Source organism: Suncus etruscus, chromosome 3 (genome assembly GCF_024139225.1).
Source record: "Suncus etruscus isolate mSunEtr1 chromosome 3, mSunEtr1.pri.cur, whole genome shotgun sequence".
Taxonomy (NCBI): Eukaryota; Metazoa; Chordata; class Mammalia; order Eulipotyphla; family Soricidae; genus Suncus; species Suncus etruscus.
Genome location: NC_064850.1, coordinates 136,546,343 through 136,566,203, shown reverse-complemented (window position 1 = coordinate 136,566,203; position 19,861 = coordinate 136,546,343). Strand labels below are relative to the sequence as shown.

At 34.9% G+C, this 19,861-nt stretch overlaps 1 protein-coding gene across 2 annotated transcripts in view; it reads left to right on the top strand.

The window, feature by feature from the left end:
• PIEZO2 (piezo type mechanosensitive ion channel component 2) overlaps positions 1–19,861 on the top strand; it is a 441,513-nt gene that overhangs the window by 291,409 nt on the left and 130,243 nt on the right. For both annotated transcript variants that reach the window (XM_049769937.1, XM_049769936.1), the window contains exons 8-9: positions 15,871–16,033; positions 18,716–18,835. In XM_049769937.1, the coding sequence (XP_049625894.1) occupies positions 15,871–16,033; positions 18,716–18,835 (283 nt within the window). The remainder of the gene's footprint in view (positions 1–15,870; positions 16,034–18,715; positions 18,836–19,861) is intronic.

The following is a 19,861-nucleotide window of genomic DNA, read 5'->3' as shown; positions in this document are numbered from 1 at the left end:
AAAGACACATGAAAAAGTGCTCCACATCACTAATCATCAGGGAGATGCAAATCAAAACAACGATGAGATACCACCTCACACCACAGAGAATGGCACACATCACAAAGAATGAGAATAAACAGTGTTGGCGGGGATGTGGGGAGAAAGGAACTCTTATCCACTGCTGGTGGGAATGCCGTCTAGTTCAACCTTTATGGAAAGCGATATGGAGATTCCTCCAAAAACTGGAAATCGAGCTCCCATACGATCCAGCTATACCACTCCTAGGAATATACCCTAGGAACACAAAAATACAATACAAAAACCCCTTCCTTACACCTATATTCATTGCAGCTCTATTTACCATAGCAAGACTCTGGAAACAACCAAGATGCTCTTCAACAGATGAATGGCTAAAGAAACTGTGGTACATATACACAATGGAATATTATGCAGCTGTCAGGAGAGATGAAGTCATGAAATTTTCCTATACATGGATGTACACGGAATCTATTATACTGAGTGAAATAAGTCAGAGAGAGAGAGAAAAACGCAGAATGGTCTCACACATTTATGGGTTTTAAGAAAAATGAAAGACATTCTTGCAATAATAACTTTCAGACACAAAAGAGAAAAGAGCTGGAAGTTCCAGCTCACCTCAGGAAGCTCATCACAAAGAGTGATGAGTTTAGTTGGATAAATAACTACATTTTGAACTGTCCTAATAATGAGAATGTATGAGGGAAATTGAGAACCTGTTTAGAGTACAGGCGGGGGTCGGGTGGGGAGGAGGGAGACTTGGGACATTGGTGATGGGAATGTTGCACTGGTGATGGGTGGTGTTAAGAAAAAAAAATATTGTTATTCAATAATGGAATACAATGTATATACAATATATTATTATATACAATACATTGCATTATAAAAAAAAGAAGATTGTGAATATTAAAAAAAAAAAAAAGAATTGAGAAGAGGTCCTGAGATGAAATATTCACACAGGCAGTCTACAAATTCAAAAAAAAAAAAAAAAGAAAAATTATTTGCTAGGAAAATAAGTGAGCCCCAATTTATTAGCACAGTTTAAAAAAATAAAAAAGTAAAAATATTAAAATAAATAAATAAATAAATAAAAATAATAGTAAATATTACTATTTTTATTTGTATTATTGTTTTATTATTATTTTCTGTTTCTCAGCATATTTTCAGATATTTTTAACATCTAAAACGTTTTAATTCTATCTAATGATTAAATATATATTTTATTATATATGCTTTCTTAGTTTGCTTTTTAATAAGAAATGAAGTTCACCATTGCCAGTTCTTCATTATAAATGTCTTAATATGGGCCCAGCAAGGTGGCGCTAGAGGTAAGGTGTCTGCCTTGCAAGCGCTAGCCAAGGAAGGACCGCTGTTCAATCCCCAGGCGTCCCATATGGTCCCCCCAAGCCAGGGGCGATTTCTGAGCGCTAAGCCAGGAGTAATCCCTGAGATCAAACGGGTGTGGCCGAAAAACAAAAAATAAATAAATAAATAAAAATAAATGTCTTAATATATTAATTTATATATTTTTGTATTTTCTTCTCTGTGAATGAACTTTCATTTTTAAAGTGAATGTGCTATAATGTACATTTATTAAGTATAGAATTCTAGTGTGATAGATTTTTATTGTAATACTTTAAAGACATCTTAATACTGGTATTGTATCTAATAAGAAATTTAGATCTCTTACTAGTTTTCAACAGCAACATGTTCATTTTCTCTGGTTCTTTATAAGATATAATCATTGTTACTGAGTTTGGTATCATTTTCCACTATTTTTTTCTTGTTTTTAAGTGAGTTTCTTGGTCCTAGATACAGATCATTCTCTTCTTTATTAGATCATAATTGTTTACATTTTTATATTCCTGGTAATATTTTCTAGGATTCCAGATACTGTTGTTTTTACCTTGTTGGGGCATATATATTTTATATTTTTATAATATCTTTATTTAAACATCTTGATTACAAACATGATTGTGATTAGGTTTCAGTCATGTAAAGAACACCCCCCTTCACCAGTGCAACATTCCCACCAACAACAAAAATTACAGCTTTTTCCTGTGACATGAACCTTAAGAACTTAAAATTTTATTCTTGAAGACATATACATTTTACCTGGAATTGGAATGATAATGTCTCAGTTAAACGTGTGCCAGAAGTTTCCTTTTCTAACTATGCTTGCTTCTTCCTTAAGTCACTTTGGTTTAAAATAACTTTTCTTGAAGGAGATTTATTGCTTATCTTGGTTACATATGCCAGCAAAAATGAGTTCTTTTCATAGATTTCTTTGATCTTCTGAACACTAAAGGAAATTTCTTGATCAATAATTGGCAGCCTATCTTTTAGTGTCCTTCCTAGAAATGAAATTGCAAGAAAGACCAGATTATCCTCCAGAAGAGTTCAATTCATCCTATTTCCAGTGTGGTCAGTGAGGAACCCTTGTATCCTACAAAGTTAATTCCTTCTTGCTTTGGTGCAAAGAAAGAGTCAAAACCTACCTCTACTCACTATGCAAATAAAGGAGTTTTATATAAAAAATCTTTTATAACAATCTTAATCAGGAATGAATATATCCTAAGGTAATTCTAGTATGTTTAATAATATTCCCTTCAGAGTGTGATCTTATAATGTATAATGAATCGGAAGAAATCTTAGGTCACATCTGGTGTCATCCAGAGGTTTCTCCTTACTATGTGTTCAGGGGTTTGTGGTCCTGGTGGTGTGTAGGAAATTATATGTGGTACTGGAGATTGAACTAGGGTTGGCTATAAAATGTTGCTTTTGTAGTGACAAGAGTAGTAGCTTGGGGTCAGAGTGGTGTCGCAAGCAGTACGGCATTTGCCTTGCATGAGCTACCCTAGGACAGACCGTGGTTCAATCCCCTGGCATCCCATATGGTCCCCCAAACCATAAGCGATTTCTGAGCGCATAGCCAGGAGTAAACCCTGAGCATCACTGGGTGTGGCCAAAAAAAGAAAGGAAGGAAGAAAGGAAGGAGGGAGGGAGGGAGGGAGGGAGGGAAGGAAGGAAGGAAGGAAGAAGGAAGGAAGGAAGGAAGGAAGGAAGGAAGGAAGGAAGGAAGGAAGGAAGGAAGGAAGGAAGGAAGGAAGGAAGGAAGGAAGGAAGGAAGGAAGGAAGAAGGAAGGAAGAAAGGAAGAAAAAGGAGAGAAAGAAAAAAGAAAGAAAGAAAGAAAGAAAGAAAAAAAGAAAGAAAGAAAGAAGAAAAGAAGAAAAAGAAAAAAAGAGAAAAGAAAGAAAGAAGAAGAAGAAGGAAGGAGGAAGGAAGGAAGGAAAGGAAGGAAGGAAGGAAGGAAGAAGAAGAAAGAAAGAAAGAAGAAAGAAAGAAAGAAAGAAAGAAAGAAAGAAAGAAAGAAAGAAAGAAAAAAAGAAAGAAAGAAAAAAAAAAACAAATAAACAAATAAAAAAACAAAGAAAAAAAGAAAAGAAAGAAAGAAAGAAAGAAAGAAAGAAAGAAAGAAAGAGAAAGAAAAAGAAAAGTCCCTTTTTGGTCTGAGTATGCCTAGCATTGACTATGGTAAATAATACATAGAACTTATATAATAAAAGGAAGACTAAAAGGATTAGTAATATAACTTTCCTAATATCTTTACCTAAGGTTTCTTAATACTCTTAAAATACTGTCCTTCCTTCCTTTCTCTTTCCCTTCTCTCTTTCTCTATCTCTCCCTCTCTCCTTTTTTTTGGGCCAATTCAGGTGAGCTCAGGGTTTACTCAAGACTCTGCATTCAAGAATCACTCCTGGTGAGGTTCAGGGCATCATATGTGGTGCTAGGATCAAATCCAGGTTTCCCACATGTATAGCAAGCACCCTACCCATTGTACTGGAGTTTCCCTTATATAATAATTTGTGACATCTATAAAATAGAGGGCTGAAGTAATTTAAAGCCAGTATATCAGGGTTTGTATATTACTAGTTGTTTCTAATATAAACAGCAAAGTAACACTTGTTTCTATTTTTATTATTAATTATTTTATTTAAGCACTGTGGATACAAAGTTGTTCTTAATACAGTTGGGTTTTTTTTCCTACAAATACAGTGTTATTTATGATTTAGTTTTAGCCATGCAATGTATAACACCCTTTATCAGCACGTATTTTCCACCATCAATGTCCCCACTCTATCTCCCTCCCTCTTCCCTGCCTGCTTATGAGGCAGACATTTTTCTTCTCTTTCTCTTTCTCTTTCTCTCTCACTCACATCCACACACTTTCTACCCCCTCCCCTTTTAAATACTGTGGTTAGCAACAAAATTGTTAGGGGCATCATGCCAATAACTTCTTTCAGCACCCAATTTTTGTCCAGAGTGATCATGCCCAACTGTCATTGTCATAGTGGTCCCTTCTCTGTCCTAACTGTATTTTCTCTCTATTTGGGGGGAAGCTTTGTATCATGAACTGGTTGTCCCAGCCCTTATCTCAATTGTCTTTGATATTATTACCATACTATCTTTTTTTTCCTTACATCCCACAAAGGAGTGAGATTTCTGTCTTTCCCTATCTCTAACTCATTTCCCTCAACATAATACTCTCTATAAGCATCCATGTATAAGCCAAATTCACGACTTTATTTTTCCTGAGAGCTGAGTGATATTTATTGTGTATATGTACCAATTTCTTAAACCATTAATCTATTCTCAGCCTTAGGTTGTTTCCAGGTTTTGTCTATTGTGAATAGTGCTGTGATGAACTTAGGGATACAGAGGGTTTGTCTACGCTGTTTTGGGAGTCATAGGGTATATTTCTAGGAGTGGAATTACAGGCTCATATGGCAACTTATTTTTTAGCTTTTTTAAGGATTTTCCATATTGTTTTCCAAAAAGGCTGTACCAGTCGGCATTCTCACTGACAGTGAATGAGAGTCTCTTTCTCCTCACATCCGTGCCTGAATTGGTTGTTCTTGTTCTTTGTGAAGTGTGCCAGCCTCTGTAGTGAGACATGATAGCTCACTGTTGTTTTGATTTGCATATCTCCAGTGATTAATGATGTAGAGAATTTTTCATGTGTCTTTTAGCCATCTTAATTTGTTCTTTAAGTAAGCATATGTCCATTTCTTATCCCCATTTTTTATTGATGTTAGAAATGTTTAACCTGGCATTTGCTTGCCTTGTGCATACTTCATATAGATCTCTTTTCTCCTAGGTTTTTGTTTGCTTGATTTTGTTTGTTTGTTTGCTTTGGGACCACACCCAGACGCACTCAGGTGTTACTCCTGATTCTGTGCTCAGAAGTTGTTCCTGGCAGCCTCAGAGGGCCATTTAGGAGGTCAGGGATCAGACCGAAGTTGACCATGTATGAGGCAAATGCTCTGCCTGCTGTTCTATTGCTTCGGCTCTTATTTTTCTCCTTTGTTCTTTTTCTTTATTTTATTGGGGGGGCCACACCCTGTGACCTCAGAGGTTACTCCTGGCTACGAGCTCAGATATCGCTTCTGGCTTGAAGGACCATATGGGATGCTCAGGGATCAAACTGCAGTCTTTGTCCTATGTTAGAGTGTGCAAGGCAAACACCCTACTACTTGCACCACCACTCTGGCCCCTCCTTAGTTCTTTTATTTCTAATTAACTATTTTGAACTTTATAATGAGATATTTTAACTCATGATTTCCCAATAGCTATTCAGGAAAAGTCATATTTATTTATATCAGAGTGCCTACAACCTACTATAGCTTGTCTTGTGCTCTCCAATGTGGAAGGCTTCATTGCATGAAGTCTGTGTGTCATCCTTGGTCTTGTTATAAGAAACAATAAAGGAAGAAGATTTGTTCAACTAGTTCTATAAGTCTTGGTTCCAATACATTTTTTTACATTTCTCTCAGAGGTGAAAAATCCGTCTGGGCAAAGGAAATAGATCATAAGTTTTAAACTCTTAGACAATATAAATATTCCCTTGTGAACCTGAAATTGGATATCAGAGAAAAGTAGGGTTCTGTTATTAGTTAAATGGAAAGGGATTTCAAAATCGTCTCAATTTGTCTACCAATGACTGAAGTTCTGACAACTTTCTACATAGTTCTACTTTCTAAAAGTTCTACCTGGTGTAAAGTTAATCTCTGGACAGCATGCTTTTATTAGTAGTCAGTGTTCTGCACATGTAGCATACAGCTCATTTACAGCAAATTGGCAGACAGTTAAGATGTATATGTGCCAAAAAAAAAAAAAAAGGACTTCAAAGTCATGCTGAAGATCCCAGGAGACTCAAAGCAAAGTTTTTCCAAGTTTAAAAATAATGATGTAGCATGAAACTTGTCAGATTTCAATTTTTTCACACACAAAAAGTGTCTATTGATTTGGCATGGAAATGCATTTAAAGCATAAGTAAGAAACTAATGAAAAAAGATGGTTAAACATTGACTGTGTTTTTCATGTGATGCAATTCAGGGGAAAAGGAGGAATTGGAAGCCATAATAGCAAAAACTCATGTGTAAAAAGCAGTATTGTACTCACATAAATGGGATGCTGCAAAAAGAAGAGAGAATTATACTGAAAAAATGAAGTTCTTATTTTAGCAAAAGACATTTGCCTAACATTGAAGGAATTGAAGAGGATTAGAAAGACAAATATCACATTCTATGGGCATCTGACTTTTCTTAAATTTTTAATCATGAATTCTTGCTTTTGTTTTTCATAAAAATGACAAATGTCCTCCTTTGCCCTGCCAACAGTTAGCTATTGAAGTTATATCGATTGTGCTGTAGATTTTTGGGTTACGAAGAGATTCTGACACCATCTTCCAGTGGAACTCAAACCACAACATTCCCAAGTACAGTTTTACTTTTGTTCCATTCCAACACTTTCATCTGGTAATTTGAGTGTGAAACTAACAATTTTTGTATATAAAAGTGCACATATAAAACAAAAGAAAAATGTATATTTTTCAGAAACCAATCATTAATGTTGAATATTCTCAATAGATGATTCTCCTTTTTTTATTTTTCTAAGGTAATGTAGTTTATAATATTGAAATTTTTCTTGACTACCACCACTTCTAGTGTAAAGTATCCCTAAAGCACTGTCTGAAGATCTCTTCTTTTACCTGGCCATCTTCTCCTTTCTTAATACACATTGTCAAGAAAAAAGCTATTGATTTTTCTCAGTGAAAAAAACTAATATCATGATAACACTACCTTTTTGTACCTGTCTTACTTCCTTACTCAAATGTTCTCAAAATATGGCATACAACTATCCATGAAGAAATACTACTTATTTGAAAAAAAAAGTTAATATTTTTACTTGCCACAACTTCAGTGTACATAGCTTCACTGTACTGTGTCTTTTTAAAGCCATGGTCCTTGCATAAACCAGTTTCCAGTTGTACTTGGAGATGGGATGCAGCTTGGACCAGGCTTGTCAGTTCTCAGGGCTTAACCTTGACTCTGCACTCAGGGATCACTCCTGGTGGGGCTTAAGGACCCACTTAGGTAAACTACCCTCTATACTGTCTCTCTAACCCCTCCAGATTTACTTGTTAGAATAGAAGTAGTAGTAGACAACACCAGAATTTCTTGAGCAGCTGTATATCGGTGGCATATCTATGTAAATCTATGTAATTGCCTCACATATGTAATATTATATATATATTTTTTTTTGTTTTTTTGGGCCACACTCGGCGATGCTCAGGGGTTACTCCTGGCTGTCTGCTCAGAAATAGCTCCTGGCAGGCACGGGGGACCATATGGGACACCGGGATTCGAACCAACCACCTTTGGTCCTGGATCGGCTGCTTGCAAGGCAAACACCGCTGTGCTATCTCTCCGGGCCCGTAATATTATATTTACCATTACTTCACAATTCGTTAGTCCAGTGATTAACACAAATGAGTAAATTGCCACTAGATTAGTAGCAGTTTCTAAGAGTGCTTCTTTCTAGTTCTTGCTCTTTCCTTCATTGTCGTACATATCCTTGAGAATGTCATATCTTGGCTAGAAAAAGGGGCATTTGGTGAAAATATTAATGATGGATAGAGGTCAGATATTAATTAAGATCTTTTTCAACTGAAGAATATTTTTTATTTAAAATACCTCTCTGAGATCAATAATATGTAATCAATAGGCTTTGGATTGGTCACTGATAGGAAAACAGTTCAATTTCTCACTATTCTGATTTAGCATTTTAATTTTAATTATAATTTAACTTGGGAGAATAAAAGTATAACTCAGGTCTTTTAAATTTGTAGATGAGAAAAGTGATTCCAGAGAATAATTAAGCCTGTTTGTGAGAAGTTTTATTTCATTTGTGGTAATGTGTTAATGAAATCTTTGAACTTGAAAAATCTCTCAATAATTGTTTTCCTTATATTCTAATGTGAAAAAATTGATTCTTTGCTTATTTTGAAAAAATTGATACATTGGCTTATTTTTGATTATTTGTATCAGTTTCTGATATTGATGCTAATTATACTATCAGTTAAAGAATTTTTTTTGTTTTTCACAAGGAGATTTAATACAATAAAAGCTTTCAGTATTTATTTGGGAAGAACTTTGCTAAATATTGCTGGTCAGAATTATATCTTAATAGAATTCTTAGTAATAGAAATGATCAATGTAAGAATTTGATTGGTTTGACATCATCATAAGGTTTTTGTTACAGGCATATTGTCAACATAACTGTAAGTACATTGGTTAATGAAATGATGGTGTAAAGAATTCTGGAAAATGTAGAACAAATATATGGAAAGTTTTTATGTTTTTATAGAAAGATTTGTTTTATTTTAACAATAAACACTTTTCAGTGAGTGGCTTCTTGCTCAATATTCTAAATTTGGAATGTCTATTTCTCATCCTGTGTCTTCCACCTCCTTACCAGAAATATCAAGGTCGTTTGTTCAGAGTTTATGATAACGTGCTCATAAAAGCAGAACAGTGGGGCCGGAGAGACAGCATGGATGTAAGGCATTTGCCTTTCATGCAGAAGGTCATCGGTTCGAATCCCGGCATCCCATATGGTCCCCCTGCCTGCCAGGAACAATTTCTGAGCATGGAGCCAGGAGTAACCCCTGAGCACTGCCAGGTGTGACTCAAAAACCACAAAAAACAAAACAAACAAACAAAAAAACAGAACAGGGCAAAAGTGGGTGTGGGAAAAGGAAACTGGTGCTTCTTGCTTTAAAGAAAAAGAATCCATTTATCTCACTGAAGTTTTCCAGGGATTAGAAACTTGATTTCTAAAGAAGGAAGAACTTTCCAAGGCTAAGATTCTAGTGTGATCTGCTCCCTCATTGGCAGACCATCAACTATTTAAACTTTTGGAATTATGGCATCTTCATCCTGAAATTGGTCAAATACGTGCCACCTCTGTTACCAGTAAGGTATTAAAACAAGTTGTGGATGTAGAGTGAGTGCCTGCCGTCTCATAGTTTTCAGTCAAGTGTTAAATCCTGCTAACAAGGTTCTGTGACTGAGAAGGTTTTCCTGAAATTTCCAGAAATCAGGTCCTTATTCTAGGGAGTGATGTATGACTGATAGTTTTAATCATTAAGACTTAAGAACATTACCATCAGAACAACAGAAACACTGTTGCCCAGGATTAATCTGGGTTAATGCGTTTTGGAGCTGAAGATAGCACAGCGGGTAGGGTGTTTTGCCTTGCATGCAGCTGACCTGATTTTGATCCCTGGCATCTCACTTGATCCTAAGCTTACCAGGCGTAATTTCTGACTGCAGAGCCAGAGAGTAATCCCTGAGCGCTGTTGGATATGACCCAAAAACCAAAATAAAATAAAATAAAAGGGTTCCTTTTATTTCCCAATAACTCTATACATTATTTCCCACATTTCATTTTATTTAACTTTATTTTTATTGGGTCTCTTGCCCATTTCTAATTGGCCCATTCCAACAATACTGGACCATTATTGGCCACCTCCTCGGCCAATGGTTCAGTGCTTAGTCTAAGAATGAACTGTTGCTCAGCCCCTACATTGCATTGTTGGGGATAACCCACTGGACTACACCTGGTGATATATGGGAGGTCATGTGGTGTCGAGGACTGAACTGTTTTGGATTACAAACCAGTACTAACTCCCTTAACTTCTTCCCATTTTAAAAATTAGAAAGCTGAGTTATTGTTGACTTATCTATTCCCAGCCTCATGAACAGCAAAGTTAGGTTGATCTCAAATATCAGTCTGAGACTCACACTCAAATTAATTCTCCTTTACCACTCTCCTAAAATGTGATGAACTTTATAGAAAAGCAACAAAAGCAAGGATTAATAAGAAGTGCAAACCCAGGCCAGGAATGTATTCATAGGGGAACTTTTGATTTAAGATAAAGTAAGCTAAATTCTCAAATAGATACTGGAAGTCTTATTATGAAGTCTTGAGGATCCAGAATAAAGTAGAGAGTGTATTGGACCTAAAGGTGAAGTACAAGAAGGAAGAATCTCTTCAAAGACCTGAGGAGCTCTAAGGAACTTGGTTTAGCTTGAGATCTACGAACATTCCATTGGACAACTGTTGAACTTAACTGCCCTGAGTAATCAAAGAACTATAATGATAAACCTTAAGATCAGAAGGTCATGAGAAGAGAACTCCTACATACCCCTCAAGTGTTAACATTCTTCACATAGGACAAAGCTTGTGAAGTCATCTGAATGTGAAGACTACAATTATAAGGGACTATAAAAATGCAGGCAGAAGCTCAATTTCTTATTTTGCTTAATTTTACTGTCCAATATCCCATTAGTGTTTATCCAAATACTACTTTTTTTCCATTATAAAGGGTTGGAAGGATTAAAGGAAATTCCCATTGTGACAAGCTTTTAAGATGATGGGGAAAGTTTATGTCAGGTAATATGATAAAAACCTATCTCAAGCTATTAAGCTCTAAAGTCCAAATGCCTATGAGATTGATATTACTTTATTTAAAAGTTACTATGCTAAAGATTTTTAGGGTTTATTCAATGTTAAATTTGCTTTGGGGTAGTGATAGTTTATAGCTTTATTCTATTTTTCTTATAATATCATTTATGGCATAACTTGCCCTTAAGATTTAGCTGTTTCCTTTTTTCTAAGGATAAATTAAAAAAAATAGCTAGTGTTTTATCCTTTTTTTCTTTTCAAGAAATAATGTCATGTGGTTTAATATGCATGTCACCTGTTTTATCTTTATTCTTTAAAGAATAAAGTATATGATACTTCTGAGACTTGCGCATATTCACAAATAGTGAATAATTTCTATTCTTTAATGAATGTGACTTTTGTCAATGATTATATTTGTATATATACTTGTACACAAATATAATAAACTCATTTAAACTTTGAGATAGTATTACAAAAATAAGTGAACCAGCCATTTTGAAATCCAGGAATAAGGAAAAAAACAAGAATAGAGAATTATAGATATTAATTAGTAGGAAAAATAATAAATTAAAGAAATTTAATATATTGTCTTATTTATTTTAAATTTACTCTAATACTAAATTTTAATACATTGCCTTTATCATCCCAAAATACTTTAGTAAGCAGCTTTAGACACATGATATTAAATGAATTAACTGAAGCTGCAGATATATTGTGACAGAGAAATCTACAACATAGCCAAGAAGCAGACAAAGTCACAAAGCAACTGAAAATGAACTATTTCCTCTAGATAAACAATCTGAAAGCTCCAGTTCATATTTTAAATTAGAAAAACACAAGTTTTGGGGCTGGAGAGATAGCATGGAGGTAAGGCATTTGCCTTGCATCCAGAAGGATGATGGTTTGAATCCCAGCATCCCATATGGTCCCCTGAGACTGCCAGGAGCAATTTCTGAGCATAGAGCCAGGAGTAACCCCTGAATGCTGCCGGGTGTGACCCAAAAACCAAAAAAAGAAAAAAAAAAGTTTTATGATTTATAATAGTTAATTTGATCTCTAGAGAAAAACTGACATTTAAGAGTCATTGTTTATTCTTTAAACTTCCTTCCGCTACCAATATGGGCTTATAATATAAATAATATATCTAACATTGACTTATTCTAACATTGATATATTCTCTGAATCATGAACAAAAGGAGAGTGGGCCCAGAGAAATAGTACAGCTTGTTAAGTACTATAATAATACAGCTTGCCTTACATGCAACTGACCAAGGTTTGATCTCTGGCATCTGATATTGTTTCCCCTGGAAAACAAACAAACAAAAAAGAGGTGATAGGGTATTTTAAAAATCCTTACATCAAGAATTTCTATATTTAAAACTTAGTATGAAATGTTCAGAGCATGAGCATGATTCTGTCTTCGTGAACATGATGAGCATGATACCCTTGCCTTGTGTGTGACTGACCCAGATTCAATTCCCATATGATTCCCCCAGAACTGCCATGAGTGAAACCTGAATACAGACATAGAATTAATCCCTGAGCACCAATCTGTGACCCAGAACTTGGGGGGGGGGTAACTTTTGAGGGGGACACACCCAGCGGCGATCAAGGTTTACTCCTGGCTTTGCCCTCAGAAGTCACTTCTGGCAGCTCGGGGGACTATATGGGATGCCAGGGATCAAACCCGGGTCCATCCCTGCTCATGTGTATGCAAAGCAAATGCTGTCCTACCGCTGTGCTATCACTCCAGGCCCCAGAATTTTTTTAAATAGTATGGAAAATATCCACATTTTTAGTGTAACTGAGTTCTGTACATCCATTCAATTATTAATTTATTTGAGTTCAATAGACACTTATCTTCCACATATAAATTTTATATCTATCTTCATTCAAAATAGTGGACTTCTAATTTTTCTATTTTGGCTTGTACTCCATTTTAAAAACATGGAAATCAACATTAATGAGAAGCTTCGAATTTTTCAGTAGATGACATCCTATATGAAGCATCGACAGCTGCCTTTGGCTCTGATGCTCTTTAGCCGTTAAGTACAACCTCCTTTATCCAGGGAAGTTAATTCTAGAAGTTTACAAAGATCAGCATATTCTGTTTAGATCTTACATACTTTCTAGGGTCTAGGACTTATCGGAAACTGTTCTTCTGGTGCCAATATTTCTTTTGAAGTGCTAGTTCAGGAAGTTTTGTTCCAATTATCTGTCAAGCCCTCTTTAAGCATAAGTCGTAACATTTTATTGATTCTACAAAGATAATATGTGTCCCTCTATATACACAGACATACACATTTTAATCACCATCATTGAACTATAAAATTTAAAACATTGGTTATGTTGAGGATTTTTTAAGTGTATTTTGAATGATTTGTAAACGGATAATAAGAAATTATACCACTAGTAAGAAACTACTGACGATAATTTTACAGGGACTTTTAGATATCGTAAGTAGCAAATCAGTGCTTTCCCATGGGTTGTTTAAAATAGGCAAAAATCAAAAGAATACACTCTATGTGGAAATATGACATTTTGTGACATTCAGTATGTGATCATTTTTCTATTATAGTTTACAAATATATCATATTAAATATGCATTTTAATCCTCAGAGATAACTTGGATAGACATTTTAGAAAGTGATAAATTGTTATTTAATTTATTTTGATTGCAACATGTGTAACTTTTTATTCCCCTTAATATATGCTTATTCACGATTTCATTTCTAATTTACAAATTAAATAAAATGAACTTATAAATAAGAAATAATAAAAAGAAAAGATTGGGGGGAATTTTTGTTAATGTTTAAGAAATATAAAAGAGTGAATGGAGATGAGATTGTGGAATGTGTTGTAAAAAACGAAAACAGAAATGAAGGAATGTGTTTAAAATGCTAGAAAAAGTAAAAGGTAAGTATGTTCTGATTATAGCAACCTGGAAATCTTTTGTGTCTAAAATGTGGAGGAACAATAATTTCTGCAGATGTTTGTAAACTGATTCTGAGCTCCCTAAAAGAGCAAAACTTTTACTTAACAGATCTTACTATTCCAATGATCATCTAGCTTGCTATTCAAAAGCTATTTTACATAAGACATTTCCAAATCCCATTTCAAAAATTCTCTATTGAATTCACAGGATGAGTTCATAAACACAGAAGTTTATGCCTGTTATATCTAATCTCATAAGAATCACCACAAGTATGCCTTTATGCTTGTATTATTTTTCGAATGAGGAAATGGAGGTTCAAAAAGTTAACTTCTGTACACAAGGTCACAAAGCTGATAAATACAGGCAAAATTTGAGTCATATTCTTCCCATTGAGCCCTACTGCCTGTTTGATTTCAATTCAGATACTTGCTAAAATTGTTTAATTCAATATATTTATTTTAAGATTAAAATGTTAAATAAAATTTACCTGAATTATTATCATCTTTTAATCTCTTTGAAGTCCATGCTGGCTTATATAATTCTATATAATGCATCCTAAAGACTCTTGCACTCATATCTCTGAACCATGACTTACAGAGAGGAAGCATCACTGTCTCTGATGGTCTGAGAACATTTTCTCTTTGTTCCTAAGTATTTGCCTGAAGTTTTATCGCAGGTCATTATAATTATTATTTTATGAGCATTCTCTGTAGGGAGATGAGACTGATGGTCTGTTACCAAACTCTTTTCCAGAGAAAAGAGTCTGAGAATTAAGATGACTTAGGACTCTGGAAATATAACAATTTGACAGTTTCCTTCTTGAGATTTGACATTTTTCTAAGCTATAAAAAAAAAAAAAAAAAACTCCTGGTTTCTGAATCTGTACTTTATATTCAGACTTCCCTAAACACATCATTCCCATCACTTCTTCCAACACCCAGTGGTGTACAGGGCCTACTCCTAATTCTGTACTTAGGGATTTCAGGGGATCATATGTGCTGCTAGCGATTAAATTTGGGTTTATCATGTGCAAGGAAAGTTCCTTACCACTGTATTATCACTATGGCCACTAAAACTTTTGTATTTGGAATCAGAGCTGGGTAACTTGAGGGACTACAGGCTTCAAATGCCCCACATCTGGCGCCTACTCTAGAAATTATCTCATAAATCATCAGTTTAAAAATACCATAAAAGCTAAATAATAATTTCTATACCTGTCTATAAAACAAACCAGTATCTGGTAGAATGTTTCTTATAGAGAAATTCTGCATATGTAATCCTGCCCCTTGAGAGAAAGACAGAACAAGATATTTTGTCTTGCATTAGTTATCTAGCTTTGCTAGATATATATTTATAATACAATATAAGAATACAATATAGAGTAATTCATGTTTTTAGTCCAGACAATGGTAGTACAAAATGTAAGACCAAATTTTTGCTTTTGTAGAAATGTGTAATATTGTAATAAAGTGTGCCATCAATAGTAAGATGTGTTATGTAAAGGTTATACTCTTTTATGGGACTCAGAGTCAGTTTACAAACATCTGCAGAAATTATTACTGACCTTCAGATGGAGACAAATAGGTAGCTTTGAACGGATGACCAATGAGGTCATTTCTAGTATAGAAATCAGGTATAGGGTGATAAGTGGGAGGAGTTTGTAGCTAAAACTTATCATTTAAGTTCATTAAAGACTATCCAACTCTGAATCCAAATACAAAAGCTTTCTGGCCCCAGGGGTATAACAAATGTTAATCTAGAATTTTAAAGGAGCATTCAAAATGTTCTACCATTATGTGGAGACATTTTAATTTTGTTAACAGGAAAATTATCTAATGATATGTACCAAAAGTATTTTATAGACCTAGAAGAAAAGTTCTCTAGCCTAACATTTTTCTTATAAGATCAAAATGTTTTACTATTAAAAATTAATTTATATTTCTAAATTATATACTAGTCAATTATTCCTAAAGGTATTGAATTATCTAGATTAGAATGGTTTGGGTTGGACCTAACTCATGAATATATAAAAGCAATATGTTTTTATTCTGTTAAAGACAAAGTTCATTGCATCTTTTTAAACGTGTTCTTTGTTGTAAAACAGATTGTTTGGTATCAAATCGGTTATTCAAACAGACTGTTCCAGCACTTGGAAGATCATAGTCAACCCAGACCTCTCATGGTATCATCATGCCAACCCTATCCTCCTGCTGGTGATGTACTACACGCTGGCAACTCTGATCCGCATCTGGCTTCAGGAACCCCTTGTAAGGATAAAAATGTTTTCATTATCTTCCCAATCTACAACAAGCTATACACAGAGGGGACCAGTTATACTAGCAGGCTGGGATGCAAAGGAGGGAGACACTGGGAACAGAGGTGGAGGGAGGACAATACTGGTGGTGGGAATATCCTTGACTAAATGTCACTATGCATCTTAAATATTACTGTGAAAGAGTCATAATGCACATTGGTCACAATAAAAATTATTTAAAAAATGTTTTCATTATCTTGTCATTGAAGTAATCTGGTCAACCCAGGAATAAATGTCTCATTGCTATTAATTATTAGCTATATTAGAAAATTACAAAATATCTCCCACTCCCCTCAAAAGGCAGTCCAAAGAAATATACAGTGTAATGAAGTTCAGTGAGTTGCACATCTCTGATCATTCCTAGCAGAATTTCCACCTTTAGAAAAGGCCTCTGTGCTGTTCTCTCTCCTATGAGAGTCTACTCTCATTTTTCATACTATTTAAGAAATGAAAACTGTGGATGCCACAGAGGGACTGTATGACATCTTTTCTTGGGGTGTACCAGTAGCAGTTGCATAGTTACAAAATTATGGGTCATAAGAAATCCAAATATTTTTTCATTATGTTTTGTTCAATTTTCTTCTAAAATCTGAATGTGTTAGTAAAAACCTTATGGTGATTGTGATTTTCTTTCCTTCACAGATATTATAAACAACACTATATAAAAGAAACATGTATTATAAGAGTGTCTTACAAGTTAAGAAAATATTTTAAAGGGTTTGAGTTATTAAGATTGTCAGATACCTTTATCTTTCTGTGATTCTTTAGGCTAAATTGTAGATATCAGGCTCTCATACTGTCATGAAGGTAAAAATTGTATTATAAGCCTGTGTGCCATGATACATTCAGCTTCATCAATCATGGAATTTCTAGAAGCACAGGAAGGAAGAGAGCTAGAAAGACAACTTAACAGAAATATTACCAGTTATGGACATGTGTAGAATAAAGCCTTTTTGTACAAGCATTAACTTTTCAGGGTGTCAGTATTTTAAATGGACTGGAACACAGGACTTTCTCATTGACAACAATTATAGAAAAGATGTTTAATTATGTCATAGTTACAGGAGACCTCATGCACCAATGTGAGTTCTGAACTAAAAGTTCAAGATACATATATGAGACAGATTGAGTGAGTGACTGAGAGAGAGAGAAAAAGAGAGAGAGAGAACACAAAATGAAGTAAGACAAGTCCTAAATTAGTCCCTCCTGGTGAGCACAAATTCTACCCAATACATCTAGGTATTCTCTACAGGTGTGCTTCCTGGGCACATTAAAACATAATAGTTGGGCAGTCATATTATGTCTCCTTCATCTATTCTAGTAGATTTACCCTTGTTCTTGATTTTTTATTGGGAAACAAAGCACCCACATCTGTCTTGTTGCCCATGTCCACTCTATATCATTTCTCCAGGATCCACTGTCTAACTTAGGAATGTCTCAATTGGCAAATCAACAGTACTGTTTCTTTAATATTTTTGCTTAATATTTTGTGTAAGCTACATGTGATTTGCCATAATGAACCTATTCTTAATTGAAGATTGACCAGGGTTGAGTTACTACATTTTAAATCTCTTCTTCCAATAACCTATTTTCTGATTCCTTTTAGAATGTATATTGAGGCATGATAGATAGTTCATATTAGATCATACTCCTGTCATCTATCATCTGAGAAGGAATCAGGCAGTGTTTACTTACAGGGCAACATTTCTCTCACTTTTCAGACTGTCTTGGTAAAAACCCGTAATTTGTATGTAATAACTTTAATAAGGTAGCCCTATTGAGATGAGATAAAGATGAGAAGCAAGAGGGAAGGGGACTGTTTCCTTGTTAGAAGGAAATAAGTACACTGGTTTTTATTAAGATTACTTAATACGGGGCCGGGCGGTGGCGCTGGAGGTAAGGTGCCTGCCTTGCCTGCGCTAGCCTAGGACGGACCGCGGTTCGATCCCCCGGCGTCCCATATGGTCCCCCAAGAAGCCAGGAGCAACTTCTGAGCGCATAGCCAGGAGTAACCCTTGAGCGTCACAGGGTGTGGCCCAAAAACCAAAAAAAAAAAAAAAAGATTACTATAATAAAAGTAACCTTTTTTAAAGTCACTACATACAACTATGGGTTTTTACCAAGACAGTTTGAAAAATGAGTGAAATGCTGTAAATAGTGAGCACAGCCAGATTCCTTTTCAAATGATAAATGACAGGAGTATGATCTAATATGAACTATCTCTCATGTCTCCATGTGCATTCTAAAAGGTACTACAAAGTAGGTTATTAGAAGAAGAGCTTTCAAAAGTAGTACATGTTTAACTATATAACCCAACCTTGACCAGGAAAAACCATTGTTAATAGTATTGTAAGCAGAGAAATTAAAATATAATTTAAAAAATAATTTTAAAGATGAAAAGCTTTCTTTTGGTCACTCAAACGTATGAAAGAAACACTCGAAGAATTAGAGCCTATTGATATGGAGTGATAGTGCAGCAGATAAGGCATTTACCTTACATGGGCCAACCTGGGTTTGATTACTGGCACCCAATAATGATCCCTGAGCACAGAATCAGGAGTAAGTCCTGAGCACTGCCAGCTTTGACCAAAAAAGATAGAATTTATTGTATTCTATGATCTATCCTGTGTCTCAGGTTCAAGAGGAAAGGACAAGGGAAGAAGACAAGGCACTGGCCTGTAGTCCCATTCAAATCACTGCTGATAGGAGGCGCAGTCTGTGGTATGCTACACATTACCCAACCGACGAGAGAAAAGTAAGCCACGAGGAAGCAATTTCTATTTCCTAATTCATTTTGATATTTTTGTATGGTATTGTTGAATATGAATACCATCTGACTCACATTACTCACGGTTTATATATAATAGCCTTATATCTATAAACCTTAGTACTATGTTAAGTTCTTCCCCACATGGGTGTTTTTTTCTCCCTTTTCATCTACTTTTCAATAAACATTTTACTTTCTAAAGAAAAAAAATGTTTTATTAAAGTTTTACCAAAGAAACATTACAAGAGTATATGTCAGAGATTCACATAAAGTGCCTGACAGTAAAGTATAACAGTGAAAAGCTCTCTCACTCTAGGAGTCTAAGCTGAGCTAACTGGATTCTACCATACACCAGATTTATGGAAAACAGCTGGTAGACCAATGATGGTTTGAGTGCAAGGTTAGTGAGTTTAATTTGTCAACATATGAAAATTCATTGGTCTGATTTCATATTTCATATTGCAATAACCCTTGTTGCAATAACCACTTTTTGAGTTTAATGCAATATCAAAAATTATCCACAGTTATCTGGAAAGAACATTGAAATGAGTGTTTCTTCCTTTTCCAACTACATACCTATATGAATTCATATTTTCTTCGTACACTTAAAAAATAACATCCAAACGTACTTAATACATAAACAAAGACAAGCATCATTTGTCTCCTTTTGTGCCAGACATTAAAAATGCATGCTAAATTATAAGAATGCCACTCTTTTGCTATTTGTTTTATTTTGGAATACAGCTATTTTAATAAGGTAGTGTGTGTTACCATATATTTGTTTGTTTGCTTGTTTGTGGGCCAGGTTTGGTAGTTCTCAGGGCTTACTCTTGACTCTGTAGTCAGGGATCTTATCTGATTGTGCTTGGGAAATCATATGTGGTACCAGGTTGGTACCTAGCCTAGAGATCTAACCTAGATTGACTATGTGCAAAGTAATCACTTTACCTGCTGTATTAACTCTCAGGCTCCAGTGGGCTTGAATTTCTAAGGAATTAATACATCCTTTAAAAT